The sequence below is a fragment of the Penicillium solitum genome (genome assembly GCF_028829755.1).
Source record: "Penicillium solitum strain IBT 25940 chromosome Unknown utg000008l_segment0_segment0, whole genome shotgun sequence".
Taxonomy (NCBI): domain Eukaryota; kingdom Fungi; phylum Ascomycota; class Eurotiomycetes; order Eurotiales; family Aspergillaceae; genus Penicillium; species Penicillium solitum.
This window is the reverse complement of record NW_027072127.1, coordinates 2,593,681-2,620,189: the sequence shown is the minus strand read 5'-3', so window position 1 is coordinate 2,620,189 and position 26,509 is coordinate 2,593,681. Positions and strand designations below refer to the sequence as shown.

The window sequence follows — 26,509 nt, the reverse complement described above, 5'->3', positions numbered from 1 at the left end:
CACTCAAGTGGTACGTTCTGACTGGTTGAGTCTAGCGGGCCTCGGCTCCCACATGAAGCAGACACTCAACGTTTCGCATACAGTGATAGAACATCTGTATCTTATAGAAATTGAGTATCGATGGACTTGAGATAGTATTTGCCCGATACTATAATACTGTCTTTACAAGTTTCTAGATTGATTCCCCAGGCTTGCATTCTGGTCTTTCTCCACTGACGTAATTGGTCCAGACCAAGGTAGGTACACCTAGTTAGGCAACTACTACTATTACTACTATTACTATTACTACTGCTACTATATAAATGCACAACAGTCTGAAGTTAAGAATAAGTTACTGCCTCTTCTGCGCTATATGTACAAATAAAGGAGAACTCTCTTCTCCTAACACAAATGTGTTTTTGGCTCTCCCAAAAGAAAAAGAAAAAAAAAATAAGACTTTTCAAACCCTTGTATGGTATGGAAAAAATGTCAAAACAAATGAAAAAGCATGAAATCATCAGGTATCTGCCACGTCTTTGCACAAGCCACTGTGAGATAGCATGATACAATATATGTATTGGTGAAAGGAAATCGCCTATACCACAAGACCGGCAGCCTGAGCCTCAAGGAGCTCCTTCTCCTTGGCGGCGAATGCGGCCTGCTCCTCGGCGGTCAGGTCAAGAAGGGGCTTGTTCTCGCCAGACTTCAGGTTGCGGTGGTAAGCACGGATAATACTGTCGGCATCATCGACGGCAATGGGACGAATATCAGCCATGGCCTTGATCTTGGCAGTGCACTCCTTGTATTGAGCGTCAGTCATCTCAAGCTTGAGCTGCTGGGCACGCGACTTGATGGCGTTCCAGCCGGTCAAACGAGAGGCGAAGTGGACGTAGCGGGTCATGCCGAAGTCGGCGGGGTTGATAATCTCGTAGGTGCTGGGGTTGTTGAGGATAGCCTTGGCGTGGATACCGGCCTTGTGGGTGAAGGCGCAGAATCCGGTGATGTAGTTGTTGAAAGGAATGTTGACCTCAACGGCTTCGGCGACGAGGTCCTCAATCTCCTTGAGCTTCTCGAGCTTGTACTTGCCCTTGACGTAGTCGCGGTCGGCGACCATCATGCGGGCCATCAGACCACCGAGAGGGGTGATACCGTTACGCTCGCCGATACCGAGAACGGAGGTATCAATGTGAGTGGCACCGGCCTCAAGGGCACAGAAGGCATTGGCAATGGCACAGCCAGTGTCGTTGTGGAAGTGAGTCTCGATATCACAGCCAACAACACCGCGCAGGACACGGACGAGCTCGTAGACCTGGCGGGGGGAGGCACAGCCAACGGTGTCGGCAATACCGACACGGTTCACGCCAACCTTGTCCACAGCGGAGTAGATTGACAGAAGGTCAACCAGGTCGGAACGGAAAGAGTCCTCACTGGAGAAACGGATCTCAATGCCCTTGGACTTGACGAACTCGATAACCTCAATGGCGGCATTCTTGATGTAGGTCATATCCTTGCCGTGGGAGTGCTCACGGAGGTAAGAAGAAGTACCGATAACAACATCACTATAGAAAGTCAGTTCTGAGTCAACAAAATAAGGACAGACACAAAACTCACACTCCATCAACACCGGTCTCCACAGCAATACGGGCATCATCCATGTGGCAGCGAATGTGAGTGAGAATCTAAAAGGTTTATTAGATACCAATAGTCACGAGACCCGAGCAAAACCCTTAACGTACCTTAGCCTTCAGGCCAAGCTTGCAAATGGCCTCGCAATCCGCGCGGGACTGCTCAGAAGCGCAGGGACTGGTGAGTTCGATCTATAGCGTAACCATCGTTAGCCTTTGTTTATAAATATGAACTCTTCGTCTGCCCGGCGACTCACGTAGTCCACACCGAAGTCATCGAGAGCCTTGGCAATCTCGATCTTCTTGGCGGTATCGAAGAAAGCGTTGGCGAACTGCTCACCCTCACGCAAGGTAGACTCAATAATCTTGAAGCGTGAAACATTGCTAAGGAAATCGGTGACGCCAGCGTCGTGGCCGTAGGGGTTGCGGGATGCGGAGGGGTGGGGGTTCTGGCGAGTTTCAATGCCAACGAAACCAGTGTGATCGCCGTCTAAAGAGTTGTCAGTGAGAAATTCTGGTATATTAGCCTTCAATTGACATACTGGGAGCAACAGTGCCAGCAGCACCATTAGCTTGCCCATTAGGCTCGGGGTCGGCACCGGTACACATGGTGCAGATGGTGGGGGGTTGAGTATGTAGAGTCGAGCTTGGGAAAATAGGAAACCCGGAAGTTATGTTAAGAATAATTCAAAGTAGAGATTGAAAAAGAAAATCGAGCGGTACTTAAAGATGGAATAAAGAAACCTTGAAAAAAAGAGAGGAAAGAGTCATAAATTCATAGCGCCGAAGTAGTGGGCGGTGAATCTGAGTAATGGGTGCGGCGCCCCTCGCTGGGCGGCAAAAAAGAAAAATTTTGATTGTGGAGAGGTGGGGGAAGTAGATTTTGGAGGAGTATGATAGGATCAAATATCCTGCCATATACTATATTACAATGTACTTTTGTAGACATGTACATTATTTGCACTATGACTCAAATGTCCATCACTTCCAATTTCTCTCTTCCCCGAATTTTTTGTTTGAAAATAACATGCGTGTGTACAATTTACTTCAAATGCCTTGGAACCGACATCGGACCTTACCTGTGGGGTCTGACTCATTAGTCCACCTCAACTTCAACCATGTAATAATGATATTTTGTACAGATACGTTATATAGAGTTCCAAGGTTGTTCTACATATAACAGCTATGTTATCTTTATCTTCAAAATGACAATCCAAACCTTGGAATATTTGATTATTCATATCCACACAAAGCCCTATCTGAACGGGATAGTGATGTCATCATCATTTCCGGTCTTCTAGTTGGCTCAAGATAGGGCTGGGAAATGATCTACAATAGATCTCCCGAGGTCAAGTTATAATGTAGACTCACATAACTACAAGTTGACATGCTGCAGAAATCTCGGTATATTACAAATTGCTTGAAGTTTGCCTGTTGAAGCGTATATATAACAGGCTATCTCAAGGTCATTGGCCCGGGCCAGGCTTTTCCTATTATTAAGCTTGCCACTTCCCGACCTCGGGCCCCGGGGGTCTACAAAGACATGCTCACTAAGCATTGTTTGGAGCCCTCCAGGGCTGGGGCATCTAAATAAACTTACTATATACCTGTGTGTATATATAAGACTCGTCTATCGGTGATCAGGTGGCCATGCTTCATTTACATCGGTACTATAACCTCACAGCAGGTAACACAAACCTGGATATCAAATTACTAACTTACTAACTCCTCAAGGCACTTGTATGCAAACGTATTCTGTTTCATATTAAATTCAATTCATACAAGCCTGTATGGTTTTAATTCGGAATTTTGTAAGGTCTACATACACTTTCATCCTTTAACCACTAGTATGTCTATCCTAAGACGCCCAGTAAGCTAGGGCACTTGTATCTCAAACTGCCATTGGATTTTCTTCAATTTTTGCATAGGTCAATCAAAGATCGCCAAATGAAATAGTGTTTACTTTTCTTCAATCCTCTGATATCACCACCGGGTCCTTGTAATGACGTTATAGCTCTACCTACATATATCCATGGATAATTTGGCCATGACTGTTTCAACGCTAACCCTAAATGGTTCCCCCGGCTCGATAAGAATCTTGATAGCCTACGGATACAAGATTAGCGCCGCCGTTGTAGATTAATATTGCTTTTGTAGTTTACTGGATACAATCTGCATGACGCTATATCGCATGATTGCATTTTAGTCTTCTTCTACTGGGCGAATCCGATACTTTCACAATATCAATGTCATACTTACGAAGTGTCCCATTCACAAGAACTGATCCAACACGTGCATTCTAGATCTTCCATCTGCACTCCGTACTATTCAACTACAAGTAGGTTGAAAGATATGTAACAGTAGGCATCAGTGTATTCTGATAATGGGTACTGTTTAGCATCCAAGAGACCCCATTGGCAAAACTCGATTAGCATACATGGTACCAATTGTTGACATCCGGCACGTTGTGGGGACGGGAGCTTTATGCAGGTCAGAATCCACATGGACCGGAATGATTAGCACTGAAAAAGACTTAATCAATTGCAATATAAGAAAAGTAGTGAGAAGAGATCTGGAATCAGTCTAGAACATTCTCTGAACTAATTGCATAGGGATGGCGCCATTGGTGCAGAGAAAGGAGGTGCGGGAGTAAATTCAAGGGTTGTGGTTGGCCAGCGCTCAGGCCAGCTGTCGTTCCAACTATCTCCCTCTGAACACCATTCTTCCTCTTGTCTCTGACTGTGTCAATTCTTATCCGCCTTTCAGTCATTGGTAAGTGTTTTTATGATATAATTTCATCTCGTATTAAACGTGATCCATCATTCCCGAAACCTGTCTCACTAACTTGTCCCGCGCCTCAGCCATCAAGATGCGTTTCACCTCGCTCGTTACCCTCCTCCCTGCCCTGGCCATGGCCCAGGAGCAGGTTCCCCTCGCCGACCGTGTGCAGGGATGGTTCAACCAGGTCAAGTCCTACGTGCCTACAGCAGCCCCCGTTGCTGCCCCGATCGAGAAGTTGGCCGAGAAGGTTACCGAGAAGAGTGTCACCCACGTGTCCCTGGACAACTGGCAGTCCATCCTTTCCCCGGGACCCAAGGCCGAGGACTGGTTGATCTACACCACTGGTGGTAACAAGACCTGCTTCGGTCGCTGCGGAACTGCCGATAAGGCATTCAAGGTGAGATGATGTTTTGGCCCCGACGCGTCTTTTTGCCAAGTCCCAGAATCCTAACATCGTCTTCGTAATTCCCAGGAATCTGTTCTGTTGTTCTCCGCCGACCCTACCTCACCTCAACTTGGATACTTGGACTGCGAGGCCAACCAGGTCCTGTGCGCCGCCTGGTCCGCCAGCGCTCCCTCCGTTCAGTACTACCAGATCCCCAAGGAGCCGTCTGTTGGCGAGGAGCGTGCCCCGACTCCCCTCCGCAACATCTACCTGAACGCCACCACCGTTACCCCCGAGACCATCTACGAGATCCACGCCAAGAAGACCTACGAGAAGGTCCCCGTCTATGAGGGTGCTCTCCACCCCGTTGACGGCTGGGTCGCTAAGTACCAGCTCAACATCCCCATGGGCTACGTTATCTGGGCTCTCGGTGCTGTCCCCAGCTGGCTGTTCATGATTGGTATCAGTTTCTTCAGCCGTACCATGATGTAAGTTGGAAATAATTTGTGCTTATCGCTTGATATCAGTCTAACATCGGAATTAGGGGCCGTCGCGCGGGTCCTACTGGAAACGCCCCTCGTGCTGCCGCCCCCGCTGGTAGCGCAAACTAAATAGCCTCCTTTGGTCTATTTTGGTGTTATGGGTTGTATATAATCAATGGTAGTGTATTGTGACGCGTCCAATATACTACTTGGGTTGGTTTGTGTTCTTTGTTGGGCAGGCATCTGTCGGGGATGGAGCCTCTTCGATCTTAGGCTTTTTCCCAGCTACCTTTTTAATCAACGTATCCTAGCTATTTAGTGGGATTTTGTAACAGATTCGCCGAATGCATTAGTAGCTCTTTGATGTCAACCTTGCTACCTCCGTGTCCAGAGCGCTATTATTTTTTAAACAATATGTCCCACTCTCGTGTCGTCATACTAGAGGCCGTACCTAAGTAGGTTGCAGTCGCCGAAAGTCATCCTGGAGATAGGATCCCGAACTATATCGCACCTCAAACCGAGCTGGTCGGTTTACAGGAGGTTGTCTCTTCTTTGGGTGGAGATTTAGATGAGCGGGACGACTCTACTGCGAGAGCGAGATATTAGCCTCACTCGCATGGATGAAACAGGACTAGGCTTGGTACGGGCAGACCGAGATCCAACAGCAGTGGCCCATGTTGCCAGCTCAGGTGCAGATTCGAATATAGCCGATATACTCGATGGCTTGCAATTATTCATTATAGAATCGTGCCGCACCTCCTGCTTTACTCACTGCATCCATGTTAATGTAAAGCTGCTGCTACCAGAATTAGATCCGCAGATTTTACTGCCAGCATGCGTTTTAAGAAGGAATCTGCTTGCTAGTTAATCCCATTTTAGCTTGGAAGTACGGTCGTTAGGATGGATCCGTCTCGTCCGTTGTTCCATTGATAGTTCGCAGAACTGTCACGCCCCTCTCGACACACTTGTTGATTTCAAAGTCATCGATCTTGACCCATTAATCTGGATCCTTGCTGATCACGAAGATATTCTATCAGCTATTATAATAACGGCTGTACACTATTTGCCTGGCCTCATGCTCAGTCGCTTGCGAGGTCAGTATATATATCTCTGTTATGCTGTCTGCGCAATCATAATGAAAGCACTGAACTGTCACATTTGCCAGAAATTGAAATTGAAGATGCAATAAAGGATGAATTAACATTTTAATATGTTTTTTAACTGTCGTCAGTTCCGTGGGTCTACCCCGAATTTGTCCCCACAACATAATCGGTTAGGGGTTTCCCGAAGCTCTTTACTCCCTTGGGACGTACATATGTACATTTCCTTCACAACAACCCACAGTTCATGGGTTGAGATCAACATATAGCAACAAACACCCGTTAGAAGAATAACGAAGTTTCTTTTGTGCACTCTTTCTCTATTGCAGCATCGCCATTCTTTGACCGATGCCAATCAGCTTGATCGTAAGATGCTTTATACTGCGGTCTTTCGCCGACAAAGATGATGAAAATGCTGAGAGTAGGCCAGTACGAAGAATTGTAAATATTACAACAGAATATCACCAATCCTGCTGAGTGTATAGCACCCAATACAAGAGTATAGAGAGTTTGGTTGAAACGGATGGATCTGCAGATACGGATGCATATTACATTCAAACCCAACGGAAACATGCTATAACCTCAAAACATTCCCATAATTCCTCTTGGAGACCGTACTCAGTGGGAGTCTGCTAATTAGGATTCTCTGACTTCTTCCCACCCGGCATCATGAGCCAATATCATCGCAGCTGTAAAATTAACTCAATAAAGAGTGTGCACTTGCATGTAGAGTTCTTTGTAAACAACTTAAGTGTTAATTGCTTGCTAATAAACAGGGCAATACTCAGTCCGAAGGTAGGATCTTGTATTTGGGACGATTTATGCTCCATCCTGCTTAGGGATAAGTAAGAAGTCGAGCGAACCCCGATATTGTATTAAGAAAGAACGTGTAAGTTGTAGATTCTGTTGCCTGTGCATGAACTATGAGATGTCTATAGCATTGTGTGTTCCTTCATGTTACATCTTGCTCGTTCTTCATATCTCTCTCTCCTGTTCTCACCTCGAAAGCCCCCTGTCATTGGTTGTTCGTTCATACTTTCTTCTCATCTTCCATCGAACTTATGAGCTTGGTCCCTTTGGCCTGAGATTCACCTGCATATTCTCATCCAATCTTGCACTTGCAGGAATCCCAAGACAATGAAGTCAAAGGCCATTGGTTTCATTGGCCTTGGAAACATGGGTTTCTGGATGGCAACCAAATTGGCTAAAAAGGTTCCAGTCAACTCCAATATTCACATATTTGATATCGTTCCAGCTATCGTGGATGATATCTGCGGGAAATACCTGGATAGAGTCATGGGATGCTCCAGCCCGAAGGATGTTGCTGACATATCAGTATGCGTCCTTGAATCAGTCCTATTTAGTTGCTTTTCGAAGAGAAGAAACTAACGCGATATAATATATACTAGGATATCATCCTCACCATGCTACCCGAAGGAAAACACGTCAAGGCAGTTTACATGGGACCAGATGGAATCTGCTCCAGCGACATCAGACAGGAGCTTCTAATCGACTGCTCAACTATCGACATCGCAAGCTTCTTGGAGATCAAAGACCACATTACCGCGAACTTTCCTTGTGCCTCATTCTACGACGCCCCGGTGAGTGGTGGTGTTATCGGAGCGGAGCGAGGAACGATTGCATTCTTCCTGGGGTGTGCCGAAGACAACACCAAAAATATCCAAGAGCTCAGGCAATTATTCAGCCTAATGGGTAATAAACTTATCTTATGTGATGGTCCATCTCTCGGAATCGCAGCTAAACTTTCCAACAACTACCTTTCTGGTATCATCGCGATTGCCTGCTCGGAGGCCATGGACATGGGAATGAAGTCCGGACTAGACCCATGAGTCCTGGCCCAGGTTTATGTGGCTGGCAATGCTCAAAACACCATTTGTGACAAGATTGTTAAGTCCATGGTAATTTCGTTTTCAAAAGTGGCCCTTATCGGCTTTCAGAATATGTCGGTGATGTGTAGTAGGGTTGGAAATGCCTATGGTATAAGGATGATTCTAAGTTGTTCACTATACTCTATCTTGATCCTTTGGTTGATCAGCTAAAGGCTTTGTGGAGAAAATTGTTAACATGTTGGAGACGAGTGTAGGTAGGAGTAAGACAAAGCCAGAACTAGCTCAACTGAGTCACACGACTGGCAACATTCAAATATATAATATCCAAAGAGACATTGAGTCTCAAAGAATATGTTTCACCTGAAATCCATCAAGCTAAAAAAAACCAAAAAAAGTGAGCCCAAGGTGAGCGCAGTGGAACAAAAGGTGAAGATATCCCGGGCGGTCGAGCTTCCCTCAAAATTTTATTTCGCGAGGCTGAGATCCTCCAACCACCAACCAACCAACTCAAAATGGCCGCCCCAGTACCGCTAGACCGCATACCCCCTACAACGGCCGCCTACGTGATCGCAACAGCCATCATTGCGGGTGTGACCGGATATTTCATCGGCCAAGGCTCCTCGATCAGCCTCTTCAAAGAAAAGGAAGGATGGCCGAACAGCTACGATGTGAAGGTTCACAGCCACTCCTCTGACGAGGAGGACGAATCAGACTCTGAAGAAGAAGAGACCGACGAGGAAGATGAGGGCAACGGCGAAGAGCTATCGAGCTTCAAGGACAACAGCGAGGAGGTGAAGCTGGTGCTGGTCGTTCGCATGGACCTGGGCATGACCAAAGGTATGTGCTCTACCAACGGTTCAATTATTCTTCGCATTTGTGTCGCAAGCGCTTACAATCTCTTTCTTCTAGGCAAAATCGCTGCCCAATGCGGTCACGCTACCCTCGCCTGCTACAAATACTTCCTCGAATACGCGCCCAACTCGCCCATCCTCAAGAAATGGGAGCGCGGCGGCCAGGCCAAGATCGCATTGCAGGTCAGGTCCGAGGATGAACTGCTGGTCATGCAGGCTCAGGCTATTAGCCTTGGGCTTTGCACGCGCGTTATCCAGGATGCTGGGCGCACTCAAATCGCAAGTGGCAGCAAGACCGTGCTGGGAGTCTTGGGCCCCAAGAGCGTGGTTGACGGCGTGACGGGACACTTGAAGCTGTTGTAAATTATACACATTATAGATGTGCTTTTTTGAACTAGATAGGCAATGATGATCATGACCTCGACGAACAGCTCTCCAGCGTTGCTGAATCGGTCTCGTTCAGTACGCGACACGCGGTGGCGTGTCCGTCATATGCGCGCATAGACAAAATACGTAGCATGTTTCCTAGACAACCTAGTCCCGCAAAGCGACGACTTTTTTCAATCTAAGATTTCTTTTTACAACATATGAGTTCTATGTAAGAGATGTTGGCAAGTCATGGTTATTCCCTAACCTCAGCGGCCAACGGCCAATCGGCAAAGAGATATGAAATATGACGCCGTCCGACACCAAGCTATCAAGCCGAGCTCACCAGTGGGAGCTCAAGACCCGCATCACAAGGCGCGAACAATTATTCTGAGATCTGTCGACCGGAAACCGTAAAGGCCATCCACAAAAATGATGGCTCCAAGCTCGTCGAAATGCCCAGCTCTCAACCATCACACATAAACCAGTCAGACTGGAGTCCGTGGACAGGAAATCTGGACACAGATCCGGTTTTGGTAAAGAAGAAAAAGAGGAAGGAAAAAGAGGGAAGGCTCTTATTTATGTCGCAAGTGGGGCCGCTAAGATTTTATGGCACTAGGCCTAGATAGGGATAGTGTCTGTTGGTCATGTCACGTGATCCGATTGCGGTTATCAGGAAACCAGACGGCGTTGCGCTGAAGGCCATTACCTTTCCATCTCTTCCCTCCTCCTCCATACACCGTAAAAATGGCGGACGCTCTTTCCATCGAGCAAAATAACAAGATCCGAGTGGCTCTTGGCCTCAAGCCACTCCCAGTTCCCGGCGCCGGCCCAGAATTCAGAGAAGATGACGACAGCGAGTCCGGCGAGGAAGAAGACCCAGCCAGCACTCTCGAGTCACGACAGGCGGAAAGTTACGACAACTGGAAGAAAATTCAGGACACCACCGAAGCGAAACGGAAACGAGACGAAAAAAATGCCGCCATCAAGCGGGCGCGTGATATCGCCCAAAGGAATCTGCAACTCCAAGGATCCACACTAGGCGAGGGGAATGGTGACGAACTTGATACCAAGGCCTGGCTGTCGCAATCCAAAAAACGCCAAAAGAAAATCGAGAAGGAACGCGCCCAGAGACTGGCGGAGGAACTCGAAGAGCGGGAGCGCCTTGCGGAAACCGAGTACACTGCAGCAGATCTGGCTGGTATCAAGGTCGGACACGCTGCAGGTGCTTTTGATGGCGGTGAAGATCACATCCTGACGCTGAAGGATGCTGCGGTCGACGACGAGGAAGAGGACGATGAGCTCCAAAACCTCGATTTGGCCGAGAAGGAGAGAACCGAAGAGAAGCTGGAGCTCAAGAAGAAAAAGCCCGTCTATGATCCTACAGCGGAGAACCAGGGTATCCTTTCACAATACGACGAGGAGATCGAAGGCAAAAAACGGAAGAGATTTACACTCGACGCCCAAGGCTCGACCGAGGAACGCGAAGCAAAGCGACAGGAAGTCTCAAACCAGTTGCGAAAGAACATTATCAGCCTCGACTTTGAGCCGGAAGTTCCGTCCTCCGATTACATGGACATCAGCGAGGTCAAAATTAAGAAGCCTAAGAAGAAGAAGGCTAAAGCTACAAAACAGAGGACTTTCATGGACGACGACGAGATTGCCCCGGGTGCAGATTCGAGCAATGCACAAGGACCCTCGGCCATGGACATTGACTCAAAGGGTGGAGTCCCAGTCCCTGCTCCTCGCAAGCCCATCAATGAAGATGTTTCTTTCGTGGATGATGACGACCTTCAAGCCTCTCTTGCGTTGCAGCGACGCGCAGCCTTTAAGAAGCGCAAGAAGATCAGCCCCGAGGAGCTAGCCAAGCAACTTCGAGAAGAGGAGACTCAGACCCCAATGGACATTGAAAACTCGGATAATGAAGGCGAAGAGCCTGGCCTTGTTATCGACGAAACATCAGAGTTTGTGTCAAATCTACACAAGCCTACGCTCCTCGAGCAGGAAGAAAAACACGCCACAGCCGCGGCCAAGGAGCCTGAAAGTCCTAGCGCAGAGCCCGAGGGAGAAGGCGTGGAGATTGATATGGACCGCTATGGCGATATTGAAGACGAAGAGGAGCTTGCCGCGCGCATTAAGCGCGATGAAGCACCTGCGTCCCAGCCACAACAACTCACCGGCACAGGTCTAGAAGAGGAATCGACTTTGGACCAGGGTCTTGCTGCTACCCTATCAATGTTGAAATCACGCGGCCTAGTTAAAGACAACGACAGCACCAGCAAAAACACACTCATGCGCGATCGCCAGCGCTTCTTGGCCGACAAGGCGAACCGCGAGTCCGAAACCGAGCGACGTGCCCGGCAGCAGCGTGAACGGGACCGTGCCTCCGGCAAGCTTGAGCGCATGTCAGCCCGTGAGCGTGAGGAGCACGCGCGCTGGGAGAATAAGCAGCGTGACCAGCAGGAAGCACGTCATATGGCCGAGGTGTTCAACCGCGAATACAGGCCCGATGTCCAGCTGCGGTACGTTGACGAGTTTGGTCGCAACATGAACGAAAAGGAAGCCTTCAAGCAACTCAGTCACCAGTTCCACGGCAAGGGCAGTGGAAAGATGAAGACTGAGAAGCGTTTGAAGAAGATCGATGAAGAAAAGAAGCGGGAGTCTATGAGCACACTGGACAGCAGTCAGAACACTGGCATGAACACTGCTGTGGGCACTGCTGCGCGCAAGAATCGCCAAGCTGGTGTTCGCCTGGGCTGATACTTTTTTCTTCTTTTTATTTGTTAGCCAAATACCAATTTTACGATATCCAAAGTCTATGACAGAAGTCCTTTCAAGGTTCCAAAGCTCCGTAATCATAGGCCTCAGGCAACATTTCTATATCTTGTGGAGAAGACGTGAACAATTTCAATATGTAATGAAATGCTACATATTTAGGGGATTAACATATTTAACCGAATCGTGTGGGGATGTAAGAATTGAGGTGTCAGACACGGGGAAATGGGAGAAATGGGAGAAATTCCCTTACTCCAACTGATGTGAGGGGAAACGGTGTGGAGGTTGATCTCAATCAGTTCACCGGAGGTTCGACTTGCCGAGACAACACATTTTGGAGATGGGCTGATGTATACAAACTTGGAAAGTACATCTGTACATCAGATGTTATAAGTTAAGGAATACTATATACTATGTACGACAGATATAATTAAACGGAATATTTTGGTGTCTCACTTTGACATTCCACCCGTAAATTCAAATTCTATACCAAAATCTCAATCACAATTCACCATCTCCAGGAACTAAAAGTAAACTACGGAGTAAATCCCCGTCAGATCAGAGTAAACAGTAATTGATCCCTGCAATTTATCCGGAGGATGCAGCCAATCCCATCCGTACATCTCGCCGGGGTTGGTTGTACCTGGTACCTCAGCCAAGGCGAAGGAACATACCAACTGCCAGGTACCTGGTACCACTATCACATGAGTCAGGGTAAAAACATCGGGACTACGTCTCCGATCCTTTATATTCTTTCTCTCCTCCTCCGATTTTTCCCTTTCCCCTTCCAATCCCAAATATAGGAGATCTAGGTCTTGTCCTTTCAATTTTTCTTCATCTCTGCCATCATGCTCTCCACTCTCAGAGTCGCCAGCCGGTCGGCTGCCTCCCGCGAGGCCAACATGCGCACCGTTGTGATCGGAGCTAGACACGCCTCGGCCTGGGCCAATGTCCCCCAGGGTCCTCCTGTAAGCTTCATCGATGAGCTTGCAATCATCGTAATGGTGGTTTGAAAGGCCAATTCTAACGTAGCTCGGTTAATAGGACGCCATTCTTGGTATCACCGAAGCTTTCAAGGCCGACTCCTTCAAGGAGAAGATCAACCTGGGCGTTGGTGCCTACCGTAAGCCTCACCCCAACCAATCGCCGTGATGCGCAATCGATTGGATATTGGATTGCTGACGAGCCATCCCGCTCTCTTTCAGGTGACGACAAGGGCAAGCCTTATGTTCTGCCCTCCGTCCGCACCGCCGAGGACAAGGTCGTCGCATCCCGCTTGGACAAGGAGTACGCTGGCATCACCGGTATTCCCGCCTTCACCACCGCTGCCGCCGAGCTCGCTTACGGCGCCGACTCCTCCGCCATCAAGGACAACCGTCTCGTCATCACCCAGACCATCTCCGGTACCGGTGCTCTGCGCATTGGTGGTGCTTTCCTCAAGCAGTTCTACCCCGGCGCGAAGAAGATCTACCTCCCCAACCCCAGCTGGGCTAACCACAAGGCCGTCTTCTCCGACTCCGGTCTCGAGGTCGCTCAGTACAGCTACTACAACAAGGACACCATTGGCCTCGACTTCGAGGGTCTGATTGCCGACATCAAGGCCGCTCCCGAGGGCAGCATCATCCTGCTCCACGCTTGTGCTCACAACCCCACCGGTGTCGACCCTACCCAGGCCCAGTGGCGCCAGATCAGCGATGTCATGAAGCAGAAGGGCCACTTCGCCTTCTTCGACATGGCCTACCAGGGCTTTGCCAGCGGTAACGCCGACCAGGATGCCTTTGCTCCCCGCCACTTCGTCAAGGAGGGCCACAACATCGCTCTTTGCCAGAGTTTCGCCAAGAACATGGGTCTCTACGGCGAGCGTGTCGGTGCTTTCTCCCTCGTTTGCGAGAACGCCGAGGAGAAGAAGCGTGTCGATTCGCAGATCAAGATCCTCATTCGTCCCTTCTACTCCAACCCTCCCGTTCACGGTGCCCGCATCGCCTCCACCATCATGAACGACCCTGCTCTTAACAAGCAGTGGCTCGGTGAGGTCGAGGGCATGGCTAGCCGCATCATCGAGATGCGCTCTCTCCTCCGCACCAACCTTGAGAAGCTCGGCAGCAAGCACGACTGGTCCCACATCACCAGCCAGGTGAGATCTAAACATTCGATTCTCTATGATCTAAATGACTGACATGATATCCAGATCGGCATGTTCGCCTACACTGGCCTTAAGCCCGAGCAGATGGACTCCCTCGCCAAGGAGGTAAGTTTTATACTCGCATACTTTCTCCAGTCTGGTTCCTAACAACTTCTCTAGCACTCCGTCTACGCCACCAAGGACGGCCGTATCTCCGTCGCTGGTATCACCTCCGCCAACGTTGAGAGACTCGCCGAGTCCATCTTCAAGGTTACCGGTTAAATTTAAAATCACCTAGAAAAAAGGAAATTTTAAAGGATATACGATAAAACGAATGTTGGGGAGAGAAACCGGGCCTGGGTTTCTCTTTGAAATCCCGGCCCCTTTGTACTGATATCTAATGCCTCTGTTTCATAATTAGCATGGTTCGGCTCTGTCCGTCTTAACGGGGATTTTGGATTCATCTTCTACTTCTTCCTTGTCTTATTCCAGTATCAAAGTATTCTATAAACTCATGGTAGTCCATCCTGCTCTTTCGTCCATTCCCCAATCTTCCCCAAATCCTCCTCTCTCGCAATAATCTGCCACCATTTCCCCATCCCATCCTTCCCAGTAACAATCTAGAAAAACAAAGACAAAAAGAAGAGGGATTCCCAGCGGTACATGACCCAAATGACCATCCGACCACGAACTTTGGTTCCAAGGGGGATCGAACAGGCATGTGTCTTATTAAGATGGCAACCTTGCAAGCTTGGCATTGCTCTTAACTACTACACTACCCCGGGTCATTGCCAGGCATAACCTTAATTTTATATAAATCCCCGATCAAGGCAAGCTGAAGGAGGCAGAGGAGATGAACCAGCGAGCCCTAGCAGGTCATGAGAAGTCCCTAGGTTCAGATCATACGTCCAATTTTGACGCAAATCCAAACTACGAGACAGGAGACCCAGAGGAAGGAGACCAGGTTCGCGGAAAGCAGACAGAACAGAGAAAGAAAAGGAAGAGAGGGAGAAAACCATATATATAGAGAATGTCCTGGGTCTACATCTCAGTGGGACGCGGCGAGTTATAGAGAGATTAACCGGGTTAAGCATTGCAAATTGAATCTACAAAAATAAATGCTTCATTCCGAAATGTTCTTAACAGTAGGTTCAGCATGTGAAGTGAAGTGTTTCTAAAGTGGCAGGGAAAGGAACAATTTTAAATAATCAACAAGTATTAGAATCTGTCAGTTTTGAAGTAATATGCAACCGAAGAGAAATTTTATCCAGTGACCCCTGCCATAACACCAGTTGCGCCATGGTATCCAGCTTTTTAGAAACTCAAATGAAATTAGTATCCCATCATTCCACTGACACCCATATCCGAACCAGTGCCCGCAGGGCCAAGAGATGGACAGATGCAGCCTGGTGGCGCGTTGGCGGCAGAGTATGGGTACCACTCTGGGGATGGAGAAGGGGTAACAGATCGGCCCATGACACGGGCTAAGATATTGACAGGTGTACCATCGGGACCCTGGTTTGCATTGAGAAGGGCAAAGCGGAGGAAGACTTCGGAGATTGTAACGATGATTGAGATAATGATGAGGACGATGATGATCCAGGTTTGGTCTGGAATGGGGTTAGTTGGGAGAAGCTAGTGAGCAAAGAGAATGTTAGAAGAACATACGGGAAGTGCGGTTGTCGGCAATCGAGTCGGACAAGATCTCTGCGAGATCGAGGAATACGCGACATCTCTCGTTGAGAACCTGGATACGTGGTTTGATCTCCAAATACTCGCGCACGGCGATGTAGAGTGGGTAAAGGGTTGGCTCGCTCTCCCAGAAGAAGTTCGGGACGTCGAGCATATTGGATGCTAGTGGGAAACGTTAGTATGGAATATAGTATCTTCTCCGTAGCCTAACCCACAGGATAACCGATATAGGGGATTAGGGACTTACAAAGGTTGACCTCAACACGACTCTTGAACAGTCGACCCAAGATCCGGAAGACCTCTTCGCGCTTCATGCCCAGTTGGCCTGTAATGGCAAGACGTCTGGGAACGTCTTTAGCCTCTGCCATCTGGCGGGCCATGACTTCCTCGAAAAAGCACAGTTTGGTGCTCTGTGAAATACCATGGCTAATAGCGAGCTTGATCATGTGATCGCCACTGCGAAGAGTGATCATATCGTTGTAGACTCGTGGGCGTGAGATCTCAGTCGAATACTCGAAATGGAACTCCTCTGTCTCAAAGTCTTCCTCGTCAAGAGGCATCGTCGCCAGAGGAGTAGGGATACCAGTTGCAGATGATGTAGCAAAAGCCAGATCTGCCAGCAGGTCTTTCTCCTGTCGCTCGGTGAAGTTCCAGAAGACGACGACGCCGTAACTGAAAACGAACATTTCAGCAACATTGTACAACGTCCGGGCCGGGGCTTGCGGCATTGAGGACGAGGGGAGTGTAGCCAGTGGCGGAGAGCGGTCTCGAATCAAAGCGTGGCTGTCATCCGTGCTGTGCCTTCGGCGACGGAGTGTAGGTTCAGGCGAGGATTGCCGGGTTCCTTCATTGCTGTCTGGTTGCGGGAGTGGCGGGATATGCTGCAAGCCATCGACACTTTCACCAGAGCTGGCAGCATGCTCATGGTCATTGGGGAGGTGGCCATGAACTTCCTCGGAGATTCGATTCAAGAATTCCTCCCGATTTTCCTCTCGGAGATCATGATCCTCGGAGTGGCGCGGCGACCCTTCATAATGGTGCTCATCCTCTGGACGATTGTGTCCACCAACCGAATGCTCCTCCGTCTCGAGGATATATTCGTCATGATAATCGCGAAGTTCATTCCGTTCAATCTCCTCGTCCAACAGTGATTTTCCACCAGGGTATTTCAACACAGGGCTACTCCGCAGGCGATACCCCTCATGGCCCGGCAAAAGAGGAAGATGATACGCGGTGTAGAGGCAATCATCATAAAGCTTCGTCCGTCCACCATGCTGTTCCTTAACAAAAGCAGCAAGAGATCCCATCTTATACGCCTGAGCCGTACAGTACGCCGTAACACGCGCAAGCTTCTCCGTCCGCCGCGCCTTCGGCAACCGCTCGGCATAACTCTTCGCGCGCTCAGGTGCAACACGACGTTTCTTCATAACTTCTTCCTCGGCCAACAGAGGGGCAAGATCATTATCGACGCCGAAATCACCGCCAAGCCGCTTCGACATAAGCAATTGGTGTCTGATTCTTTCCGGGTCGACATTTTTCTCTTTGGCTAGACGCACGACAAGCTCCTCGTCCACGAGGTCCGCACCATCGGAGTCATCGTCATCTTCTTCGGTTTCGCCCTCCTCCAGCTCGCCGGTGTCAGGCAGAAGAACCAGCTTCTCGCTGACTTTTGTCGTTCGAGGTGGGAGTCGCGGTTGCGCGGCGAGTCGGCTCATTGTGCCGCCGGATGCTGCCACTGCACTTGAACTACTACTTCCTGCACTGGTGATTAAGCCTCCAGCTGCCGAAGCAAGACGGCGCGACCGTGAGATTGGTGGTGGGCCGCGCTGCTGCATTGAAGGGACGTCGGAGGCGTATTGGAGGACGTTGTCGACGGTGATGAATCGGGTTGCGGGCGAGCGGCGTCGGCGGGGTGTTTGGGGCTGTTGCTGATCTCGGGAATCTGTGACCTGTATGGACGATATGTGTTAGTTGAGCTTGGTTCGTACGGTTGATTTGATAGTCGATCCCACCAAGACAGTTGGGCTGCGCTGGCTAGTCCCCCGTCCTCGGGCCGGGGGAGTCATTGTCAAGCGAGCTTAGAATAGGCGCTTGAGACTGCTTTTCGGTAATTATTTGCTGGCACTTTACAGCCTAGGAGAAATAACTGGCCGTCGGTGTAGCGATTGCTACGTATGATGCTCCGAACCAGCAAGTTCGAATGGCCTCGAGGCTAAACCTAACTAGGAATAGTCCATTGAGCGGCCAAATGACGTCTACTGTTACAGTCACGTGCATGTTTAATTTACCAATCCCGTGACACTACCACGTGTTACACCGCCCAGCGAAACGGGACCCACCATGCCTCGTTGGGACTAGCATATTACAGATGGCGTTTTGGTCGATCTGGGGTAAAAGTGAAGATCAACCGGAAACTGGTTCCATTGCTTATTGACTACAAAAGTAAATTGGAGTTATTGATAACTCGTTGGTTTGTGAGATTTCATTCGTTTCCTGAGGTCAATGTGGTTCTCGACTATTTGTTTGTGTTCATTGGTGGCCTGACTACCCGACAGTAAAGTGCTAGTCTAAAAACATGGAAACCTTGAAAATTGGGTCATAAGAATATCAATTGCTATGGTAAAGAATAATATGACAGACATAAACGCCGGGGCTGTTGGTTCAGTAGGCACTCTTTGGAGTGCGACATGATCACCATACAGATGGGATAACAGGAAATAATGAAATTAAATTACGAATGAAGGCCATCACGAAGCTGCCGATCTTCTTCCCAGATTTCCTTCTTCATGCGCTGCAGATGAACGTGCTGCTTTTGCAGCTTGTCGAGATCCACCTGGGGCGGGTTGGGGAGTGCTGCAAGGGAGTCATGCAGGTTGCGGTACTTGGTGTAAAAGTTCTTGAATTTCTGAGACTTCACCCGCAGCTGCTGTCTCAGGATCTCGTAGCTCATTGGTGGAGATGCACTGCCGGTGCTGCCACCGCTAGAGGAGCTGACCGCTCGGCGCCGCTTGGCTTCCAAGTTTCCAGTAGGCCGTCCTGCCTGGGGCACGGACAATTGATCGGACTCGGCCTTGCGCTTCAATGGGTTGGTGGGAGCGGGGGTAGTCTTCGTGATACTGTTGGTCTGTGAAGTAGCTTTGGCAGGTTTGGCAACAGCAGGGGCTGCACGGCCCACTTTGCTGGGTTTGGCCAGCTGGGAGATGAGAGGCGAAGATGAGGATGAACCGGAGGATTGGTTCTGACTGTCAGCTCGGCTGCGGTTGCTACTGGTAGCATCAGAAACATTGGCAGGAGGAGAGGAGCCGAGTGGAGACGGCTTCTGCGGCGAAGTAGCGGGTCGAGAGGGAGGACGCTTGGAAGCTGTAACCTTGGTAACTGGTTTGGATGGTTCAAGCTTAGGCTTCGAGGCCTCAGGTTTAGCCTTGGGGACAGGAGCAGATGGGACTGAAGTAGTCTCGGTGGTGCGAGGCTTGGATGGTGCCTTGATCTTCGGTGCGGGGGGCTTCGAATTGGATGGAGTCCGCTTGTGTTCCTTCGGCTGCTGCTTGGGTGCGGGTGCGGGCGCAGGTGCGGGAGCGGCGGCGGCAGGAGGAATATCAAGCATGTCGGTATCGTCATCTTCGTCCGAACTGTGGACGAATTCGGCGGACTTGATCTTGCTGTCCACTTTGACTGGGGCCTTCCCACCAGTCTTCTTCGTAACCCGTCCGGTAAGGGTGCTGTTGGTATTCTTGGGTTTGGCGGGTCGCTTGATCGGGTCCTTGTCACGAGCCTTTTGTGCGGTCGAAGTAGTCTTGGTAGCAGGCGCGGATGCCTTGGCGCGGTCGGTGTCGTTGTCCTTGCCCGAGTCCTCCGCGTTGACTTTGGCGAGTGGGGCGGCAGGTTTCTGGGGCGGGCCGGTACGAAGATTCAAACGCGAAAGGCACTTTCCCTTGCCTCGTTCAGCCTTGGGGAGGAGTGTTTGCCACAGCTTGTCGGATCGAGAGATGCGCATGCGATCGAAGGCAGAAATTGAATTCTCAATGGCTTCCTTTCGGTCCTCCTCGGTGTAATTGAAGCCAAACAAATCAAGATCCTTGTAGACTTTGTCCTTGAGATTGTACTTCTCGGGGTTGATTCGGTTCACGACGCCGAATTTCTCGCCGAGGGCGATACAGTCTTCGACGGTGGTGCGAGTTTGGCGGGCAAGAAACTTGGCCGACACGGCACGGACGGCGAGAAGGTGAATGAAGGGAACCTTGAGGGCTTCAAGCCTCGCACGATCTTTGTTCTCCATCATTGGAGCAGATGTTGGAGTCATTGCGAGAGAAGGAGACTTGGGGGCACCCAAGATAGGACTTGCAGTGAGAGAACGATTGGCAGCAGTCTTGAGGAAACGATCTTTCTCAAGTTCGACTTTGGTGGTGGGACCTTTGTAGCCCGACTTGCTGCCTCGCAGAGCCTTTAGCTCATCTGGGTGTGAGATTATGTGAGTCTTCTTCGACTCCTTCCCCCTCTCATGAGCATTTAATTTTTCTTCTAAATCTGCCAGCGCCTGATCGGTGGCTGCGGTAGCATTTTTAGCCTTTTCAACTTCCAGACTGTGACTTAAAACTCCTGTAAAATACAGTGTCTCTTTATCGGATGAGCTATGGTAGATCTCAGATCGATGTGTTTCGGGATACGCATGGAAGATTTGAGATTTTCCCCCGTAGTGAAGTGAAGGGTGTTTTCCCAGCCGGAGTCGCGCCGGTTGATCCTTCCGCAGGCTCTGAATCAGATCATCGAGGGTGCTTTGGACTAAATTCAACCTCATGATCTGATTTGGCTTGACAGAAAGATCACCGGACTGATCTCCGAGGTGGAGAGACAGCCCGGTCTGGGGAATATTCAGATCGGTCGACATTATGAGGAGTTTGAGGAGAGGTCAAGGTCGGGAGGAAGAGAGAGGGATTCGAGGTTGTGAGCAGGGTCGGATGGCAGCGTGAGAGCTGCAGGTCAGGCGGCCAACTGCACGAGGGAGTGAGGTAAAACCATACGCCATAAGATCGTTAGAGATATGGAATTATAGAGAAAGCAATGCAGAATGTAACATGCAAATGGGTAAGAAGTGTGAGGGACAGAAGATGAGGAGAAAGGCAGAAAGGCAGAGAGAGCAAGGCGAAGCGTCGGAGAGTGGGGAGAGCTGACGGCGATTCCTTGTAAGATTACAGGGGATTTCCCGATAGGTTTTTTTCTTTTCTTTTCTTTTTCTTTTTTCTGTTTTCTTTTTTAATTAATTAATTATAGTAATTTCAATGTATCGACTCCTTATAAGTACCTCTTAGTACATATAGTACATATATATGTACTTCTAATGGTCTTATAATGTATGATATTTAAGAGATATTTAATAGAAATTACTATGTATTACTATATAATCCTAAATGGTTATGTATTATTTCCATGTATACCCTATACATACATACACATGTTAGACTTTCTCTCTCTCGTTCCTGTTGACTTCGATACATTAGTACCGTCCCCGTATCGAAAATCATTCTTGTCTCAGGGCCCTTTGTTCTACACCTATTTGTAAAAAGTCACTTGTTCCCAAGTCATTTTTTTCTTTTTCCCTTGTTTTCTTTCTTTCTTTTTCCACTTCCCCGAAATAATTGTAACGTACACCCCAATGTATACATAATACGGAGTACATAGGAGACCTACAACATACGTATTCTAAGCGCAGCCGACAACCGCACCGAATCTAGGCTCGGATACAAATACAATACAAATACCGTGAGGAGAAATAAAAAAAGTGACTCCATCAGTAACGGGGCTTCCCGAGTCCAGTTTTGCTTACCGAAGCGGGTGTGGTCGGGTTTATTTGACTTCGATATAGATTAAAGGTTTCTTTTACTAGTTATGTTGTATGTTGTATGTTGTTTGTATTTGCTGATGAAAGGAAATTGTCTGAATGTCCTAGTCTACGTGGTTTCATGGGTTTATAAAAAGAACATCTGAAACGAAAAGACCCAGGGAAAAAATATAGGGAAATAACATTCCATTCTCTCTCTCTCCAAGGAAGATCACCCGGGTACTCGCTATTTTACCCTGGAGATACCCTGGAGATACCCTGAGGAATGCTACAGCCTTTGCCCCTCGTTCATATGCACCCAGGCACGGATATCCAACCCGGAAAGGTCCCTCAGGTGTGTTACCGTTCAATGTTTCGCCCTACATCGCACTAGTGGACTTGCTACGGACTCTTACTCCTTTCGATAGGCTAGCGAGAAACGGGGCCAATTCCTCGTACCACATGTTATCGGGCTCCTATTTTGATTACAGAGCAGTTTTTAGCCTTTACCAAGGTTATTAGTTTCGAACATGAGATGACATGAGATGACCTTGCTGTGTTGTCAATCAAAAGGTCTATGACATCTCCCGTATACGGAGTATGGTAGATATATTCCCTGGCGCAGTTTCTCTTATTGGATCTTCGGTTTCACAGCTGCATGGAAGGTCCATTTATGCATCCTAATGGAGCAATGGAGGCCAAGCCATCGGGCTCCGGGGTGTATATTTATTGTATTACGCCCTTTTTATTTGATATTTGATTTTAACTCTTTTGGTTCCTTTGCAGTACTTTGTCCCCATATTGAGTGCTGGACTGGTCAATTCAAGTCGATCCCAACCTCCCAAATCAACTGTGGCAAATCTGAATGAGATCAAGTTACAGAGTTCCCCGTAAGCAATACAAAGAGTGTGTAAGCAGTGTCCTGCATGGTCTACTCAACCTGGTCAAGTGTAATTCCCTAAGCCGAAGAGGGGAATACCGTGGATCCCTTGCGCCATTCAGCTTATTCTCCAACTGTCTAGTCTGAGACAGGGGGAAATAATAAACCCCCCCATTGTCTGCCTTGCTCGAATCCGATCGCAGATAACCTGCAGAACTATCGGCTCCGAAAAACTTCGTCATTGTTTCGACAACCTCGTATTCAATGACTCAGGACTTTTTTTTTTTCAATCTTCACCATTGTATTATATGTACTCCGTACTCCGTAGTACAACATATTCAGCAATCTAATATCCAAACATCCAACCCATACATAGCCTATACAGCATACACAAAATGCCAACCCAAAACGACATCGCCAAACACTTCCGCTCCCTCCACCAACCCGGCAACCCCCTAATCCTAACAAACGTCTACGATGCCGCAACAGCCTCCATAATTTCCTCGTTACCAACAGCACCCGCGATCGCAACAGGGTCCTACGCGATCGCCGCAACGATCGGCGTCGAAGATAACGCCCTAACAAAAACCCAAAACCTGACCGCGATAGCCGCAATCGCCGCCTCCGTCCGCGCTACCAACCCGACCAAACCACTGACCGTTGATGTGCAAGATGGGCACGGTGACGCCTCTGAGTTGGCAGATACTATTAAACAAGTCATCGCGCTAGGCGCTGTGGGGTGTAATCTCGAAGATATGGATGCGACTGGTGTGCTGCGGTCGGTGGATGAGGCTGCGGCGCGAGTTGCGGTTGCTGTTCAGGCGGCACAGGCGGCCGGGGTTCCGGACTTCGTGGTCAATGCTAGAACTGATGTATTGCTGACGGAGAATGGGACTGTTGAGGAGGCTATTGAGCGTGGGAAAGCGTTTTTGAAGGCCGGTGCTACTACGGTGTTTGTTTGGGGTGGGCCTAGTGGGAGGGGTATTTCGAGCACGGAGGTTACGAGGTTGGTTGATGCCCTAGGGGGTATGGTTAATGTGAAGATGAATTTGAGAGAGGGATTTCTGGGGGTGAAGGAGATTCGGGCGTTGGGCGTTGCGAGAATTAGTGTTGGGCCGGAGTTGTGGCGAACTGCTATGAAGGCATTTACTGAGCGGGCTGAGCAAGTGTTGGCTATGTGAGTACGTGCGTCGTTATCCTTGTCAAGACAAAATTCATGGATAGCATTACATGAGTCATATGTTAGGTATCCAAAGCATCGAGACCGAGTCATACAGCCCAAAATAAACAGTCTGCCCTTAATTCAATACACACATCGAAGTCATGATTGATTCCAAGTACAATTGTTGCAGACATTTTGATATATGACGATTTTGCATCATCAAGTCCGGGTACAGATCCCATTTACGCAGGGATTCCCATAGCAGCAGTGCTCATCGACAACGCAAGGCCCATTATCCTCACTACAACCTGGCCATTTATCATCCGTCGATCGACATTTACTAGCAGCACAGTAACCCGAGCAGCATTGTTTGTTCGGGTCGCCGAACTCGCAGGATGCTAGTATTGGTTAGAATGAGGTACTTTCTAGTGTTTTATGTTTAGGTGTGGTCTCTCGATACTTACAGTATACTCCCGCGCAGGTGGCTGTTGGGACACAGGTTGTGATGGTTGTTGTCGAGGGTGAGACAAAGGTCGCCGTCGTGCATTTCTCGGTAAGGACACAGGCATCAGCAGTGCCACATCCTCCTGTTGGACAAGCTGCTGCTTCTGTTTGTTGGAAGATGTGGTTAGTAGGTTGGGGTTTGATGTAAGTGTCAGTTGAAATACTTACGGCTCAGGGCGAGGTTAGCGAGGACAAGGCCGAGAGCTTTATAGATATACATATTCCTGGTTTCAGTGTTTCAATCTTAGTTGTGAGACAAAGTGTGGTCGGTTGATTAAATAAATTGGGAGTAAAGCACTTCTATCGGTGGCTATATATACACTACATACCAAGACACGGAAATGCCTAAAGCATCAACTTTCGACCAAGCCTTGGAACACACGACCAGATGACTTGATACGAAGCCATCTACACCAATTGATAGTGATGTTTCAAGTTCAGTTCATTTGCCACTACCCCAGACTTTCCATCTCTACCACGGTTCTCCCAACGCCACATGAATACGAGGGCCAACACGAGGAGTTCGGTAAACTCGAATTGGAATTGGCTTTATGTGAGACATTGTTCATCATTCAAAATCTTACTTTATTGGCTTCTTTTGATGTATAGCAACGTGACCGATGATGTTGCTGGGCAAAGTTGCCAAGATAGAGCCATCGATTTGACTTGGTAATTCAGGTTTTTCATCTTATATCATGAGTAGACAATAAATTTCAACTTGTTAGCATACAGTAGATTATATCAAGCCCAAAGAATGATCCATGTAGAGAATAGATAAACAGCACGAACTCTTCGCTATACGCCATGCACTTACCGATATCATCAACCCCAGATTAGATTGATTCATCTTAAGGATATATGACTTCTTTACCAACGAAATAGTCTATAGCATTCCTAGGCGAATAATTCAATCCTACTCGATGTTAAAACGAGATTTCCAAGTTAAGCAGCTGTCTCCAATTAATTAGGTCCAAGTCAAACCTTGATGGTGAACCCTTCTTACCACCCCGTCTGATATTCCTATGAGCAGCAGAAACCCTTTTTAGAAGTTCGTACCTTCATTCGGTTCCCATGGCTCTCCCTAAGACAGAGTGAGTGATCTCCAACATAGGCATTTATGTACGAAATTTAGCGGACGCATTATCGAGCGTAAACAGACGAATACAAATAAAACCATCAGCTAACAAATATCATCAGCTTCCCCGCAGTGCGGGCCTACATTTTCGACATGGACGGTCTCCTCATCAACTCCGAAGACATAATCGGTCTCTCCACGAACCAATTGCTGGAAAAGTACGGGAGACCTCCTTTAACTCGCTCGATTCAAGCTCAGCTCATGGGTGTTGCGGACTCGACGAATGGAGACGTGTTCCACAACTGGGCCAAGTTGCCTATCTCCCGCAAGCAATTCGCCCGTGAATCCAGTGAAGGAATGCGACTACGTTTTCCGGATTGCAAGCCTCTGCCTGGGGCGGAGAATATTCTGTCGAGCCTGAACCGTGCACGGAATGCTTCGTCTGGGGACATGATTCAGCTAGCTTTGGCTTCCAGCACAAAGACCTGCAGTTATGAGTTGAAAACTTCGGTGCCGGAATCGAAACGACTGCTGAGCTTCTTCCGTTCGGATAGAAGGGTTCTAGGTGATGATCCACGAGTGCGACAGGGTCGAGGGAAGCCCGCGCCTGACATTTATTTGCTCGCGCTGCAGACGTTGAACTCAGGAATAAGCCCTGGGGAAAGGGCCATCCTGCCCAGCGAATGTTTGGTCTTCGAAGATAGCATCGCTGGTGTAGAGGCTGGAAGACGGGCTGGGATGAGAGTTGTCTGGGTTCCGCATCCAGATATAGCGGTCGAGTATGAGCCGATGCACAAGGATATCTTGGCTGGGAGATCGGGAAGATTTAAGGTAGGAGATGACTGGCAGCTAGGAGAGATTGATGATGGCTGGGCTGAAAGTATACCTAGTCTAGAACACTTTGATTACGAGAAGTATGGCATGAATGTGGTATCTCAAATATCATAATAGAACAGTTGCAATTCAATTTAGTACATCTTATAGAACGTTGGTATCTGCTTCCACATATGAAAAATGAGACGAAGAAGAAAGGGGCTCATCAACGAGCCCAAAAAGCAACAATCT

At 48.6% G+C, this 26,509-nt stretch overlaps 11 protein-coding genes across 11 annotated transcripts; 7 read left to right on the top strand and 4 right to left on the bottom strand.

Moving 5' to 3' along the window:
• Positions 1–574: 574 nt before the first annotated feature.
• Positions 575–2,213, bottom strand: hcsA (homocitrate synthase; the record flags this gene model as incomplete). Its single annotated transcript, XM_040954118.1, has 5 exons — positions 575–1,538; positions 1,591–1,658; positions 1,716–1,796; positions 1,862–2,094; positions 2,147–2,213. The coding sequence occupies 5 exons, from the start codon at positions 2,211–2,213 to the stop codon at positions 575–577; spliced, it is 1,413 nt and encodes a 470-aa protein (XP_040815479.1).
• A 2,260-nt stretch (positions 2,214–4,473) lies between these two features.
• On the top strand, positions 4,474–5,381 carry N7455_010284 (uncharacterized protein; the record flags this gene model as incomplete). Its single annotated transcript, XM_040954237.2, has 3 exons — positions 4,474–4,782; positions 4,858–5,258; positions 5,315–5,381. 3 exons carry the CDS (start codon positions 4,474–4,476, stop codon positions 5,379–5,381), a joined length of 777 nt encoding a protein of 258 aa, XP_040815402.1.
• Positions 5,382–7,489: 2,108 nt separating this feature from the next.
• N7455_010283 (NAD(P)-dependent oxidoreductase) lies at positions 7,490–8,202 on the top strand (the record flags this gene model as incomplete). Its single annotated transcript, XM_040954131.2, has 2 exons — positions 7,490–7,687; positions 7,762–8,202. 2 exons carry the CDS (start codon positions 7,490–7,492, stop codon positions 8,200–8,202), a joined length of 639 nt encoding a protein of 212 aa, XP_040815476.2.
• Positions 8,203–8,714: 512 nt separating this feature from the next.
• N7455_010282 (aminoacyl-tRNA hydrolase PTH2) lies at positions 8,715–9,416 on the top strand (the record flags this gene model as incomplete). Its single annotated transcript, XM_040954043.2, has 2 exons — positions 8,715–9,039; positions 9,112–9,416. 2 exons carry the CDS (start codon positions 8,715–8,717, stop codon positions 9,414–9,416), a joined length of 630 nt encoding a protein of 209 aa, XP_040815542.2.
• A 750-nt stretch (positions 9,417–10,166) lies between these two features.
• Positions 10,167–12,179, top strand: N7455_010281 (U4/U6-U5 snRNP complex subunit SNU66; the record flags this gene model as incomplete). The annotated part of the gene is made up of 1 exon (XM_040954176.2): positions 10,167–12,179. One exon carries the CDS (start codon positions 10,167–10,169, stop codon positions 12,177–12,179), a length of 2,013 nt encoding a protein of 670 aa, XP_040815478.1.
• A 752-nt stretch (positions 12,180–12,931) lies between these two features.
• N7455_010280 (uncharacterized protein) lies at positions 12,932–14,786 on the top strand. The gene is made up of 5 exons (XM_040954090.2): positions 12,932–13,162; positions 13,239–13,317; positions 13,400–14,328; positions 14,383–14,442; positions 14,497–14,786. Exons 1-5 carry the CDS (start codon positions 13,043–13,045, stop codon positions 14,596–14,598), a joined length of 1,290 nt encoding a protein of 429 aa, XP_040815326.1. The 5' UTR covers positions 12,932–13,042; the 3' UTR covers positions 14,599–14,786.
• Positions 14,787–15,648: 862 nt separating this feature from the next.
• N7455_010279 (RMD1 family protein) lies at positions 15,649–18,074 on the bottom strand (the record flags this gene model as incomplete). Its single annotated transcript, XM_040954240.2, has 4 exons — positions 15,649–15,926; positions 15,985–16,170; positions 16,256–17,957; positions 18,021–18,074. The coding sequence occupies 4 exons, from the start codon at positions 18,072–18,074 to the stop codon at positions 15,649–15,651; spliced, it is 2,220 nt and encodes a 739-aa protein (XP_040815507.2).
• Positions 18,075–18,739: 665 nt separating this feature from the next.
• On the bottom strand, positions 18,740–20,893 carry N7455_010278 (uncharacterized protein; the record flags this gene model as incomplete). The annotated part of the gene is made up of 1 exon (XM_040954011.2): positions 18,740–20,893. One exon carries the CDS (start codon positions 20,891–20,893, stop codon positions 18,740–18,742), a length of 2,154 nt encoding a protein of 717 aa, XP_040815323.2.
• A 2,205-nt stretch (positions 20,894–23,098) lies between these two features.
• Positions 23,099–23,884, top strand: N7455_010277 (isocitrate lyase/PEP mutase family protein; the record flags this gene model as incomplete). The annotated part of the gene is made up of 1 exon (XM_040954127.2): positions 23,099–23,884. The coding sequence occupies one exon, from the start codon at positions 23,099–23,101 to the stop codon at positions 23,882–23,884; it is 786 nt and encodes a 261-aa protein (XP_040815418.2).
• A 223-nt stretch (positions 23,885–24,107) lies between these two features.
• On the bottom strand, positions 24,108–24,589 carry N7455_010276 (uncharacterized protein; the record flags this gene model as incomplete). Its single annotated transcript, XM_040954138.1, has 3 exons — positions 24,108–24,263; positions 24,337–24,473; positions 24,538–24,589. 3 exons carry the CDS (start codon positions 24,587–24,589, stop codon positions 24,108–24,110), a joined length of 345 nt encoding a protein of 114 aa, XP_040815413.1.
• An 851-nt stretch (positions 24,590–25,440) lies between these two features.
• N7455_010275 (putative HAD superfamily hydrolase) lies at positions 25,441–26,392 on the top strand (the record flags this gene model as incomplete). The annotated part of the gene is made up of 2 exons (XM_040954009.2): positions 25,441–25,460; positions 25,567–26,392. 2 exons carry the CDS (start codon positions 25,441–25,443, stop codon positions 26,390–26,392), a joined length of 846 nt encoding a protein of 281 aa, XP_040815447.2.
• Positions 26,393–26,509: the final 117 nt, after the last annotated feature.

Coding starts and splice junctions, on each gene's coding strand:
- N7455_010280 (XM_040954090.2), top strand. CDS start 13,043: ATGCTCTCCACTCTCAGAGTCGCCAGCCGGTCGGCTGCCTCCCGCGAG. Junction 13,163..13,238: donor ATGTCCCCCAGGGTCCTCCT/GTAAGCTTCATC, acceptor CTCGGTTAATAG/GACGCCATTCTTGGTATCAC. Junction 14,329..14,382: donor GGTCCCACATCACCAGCCAG/GTGAGATCTAAA, acceptor CATGATATCCAG/ATCGGCATGTTCGCCTACAC.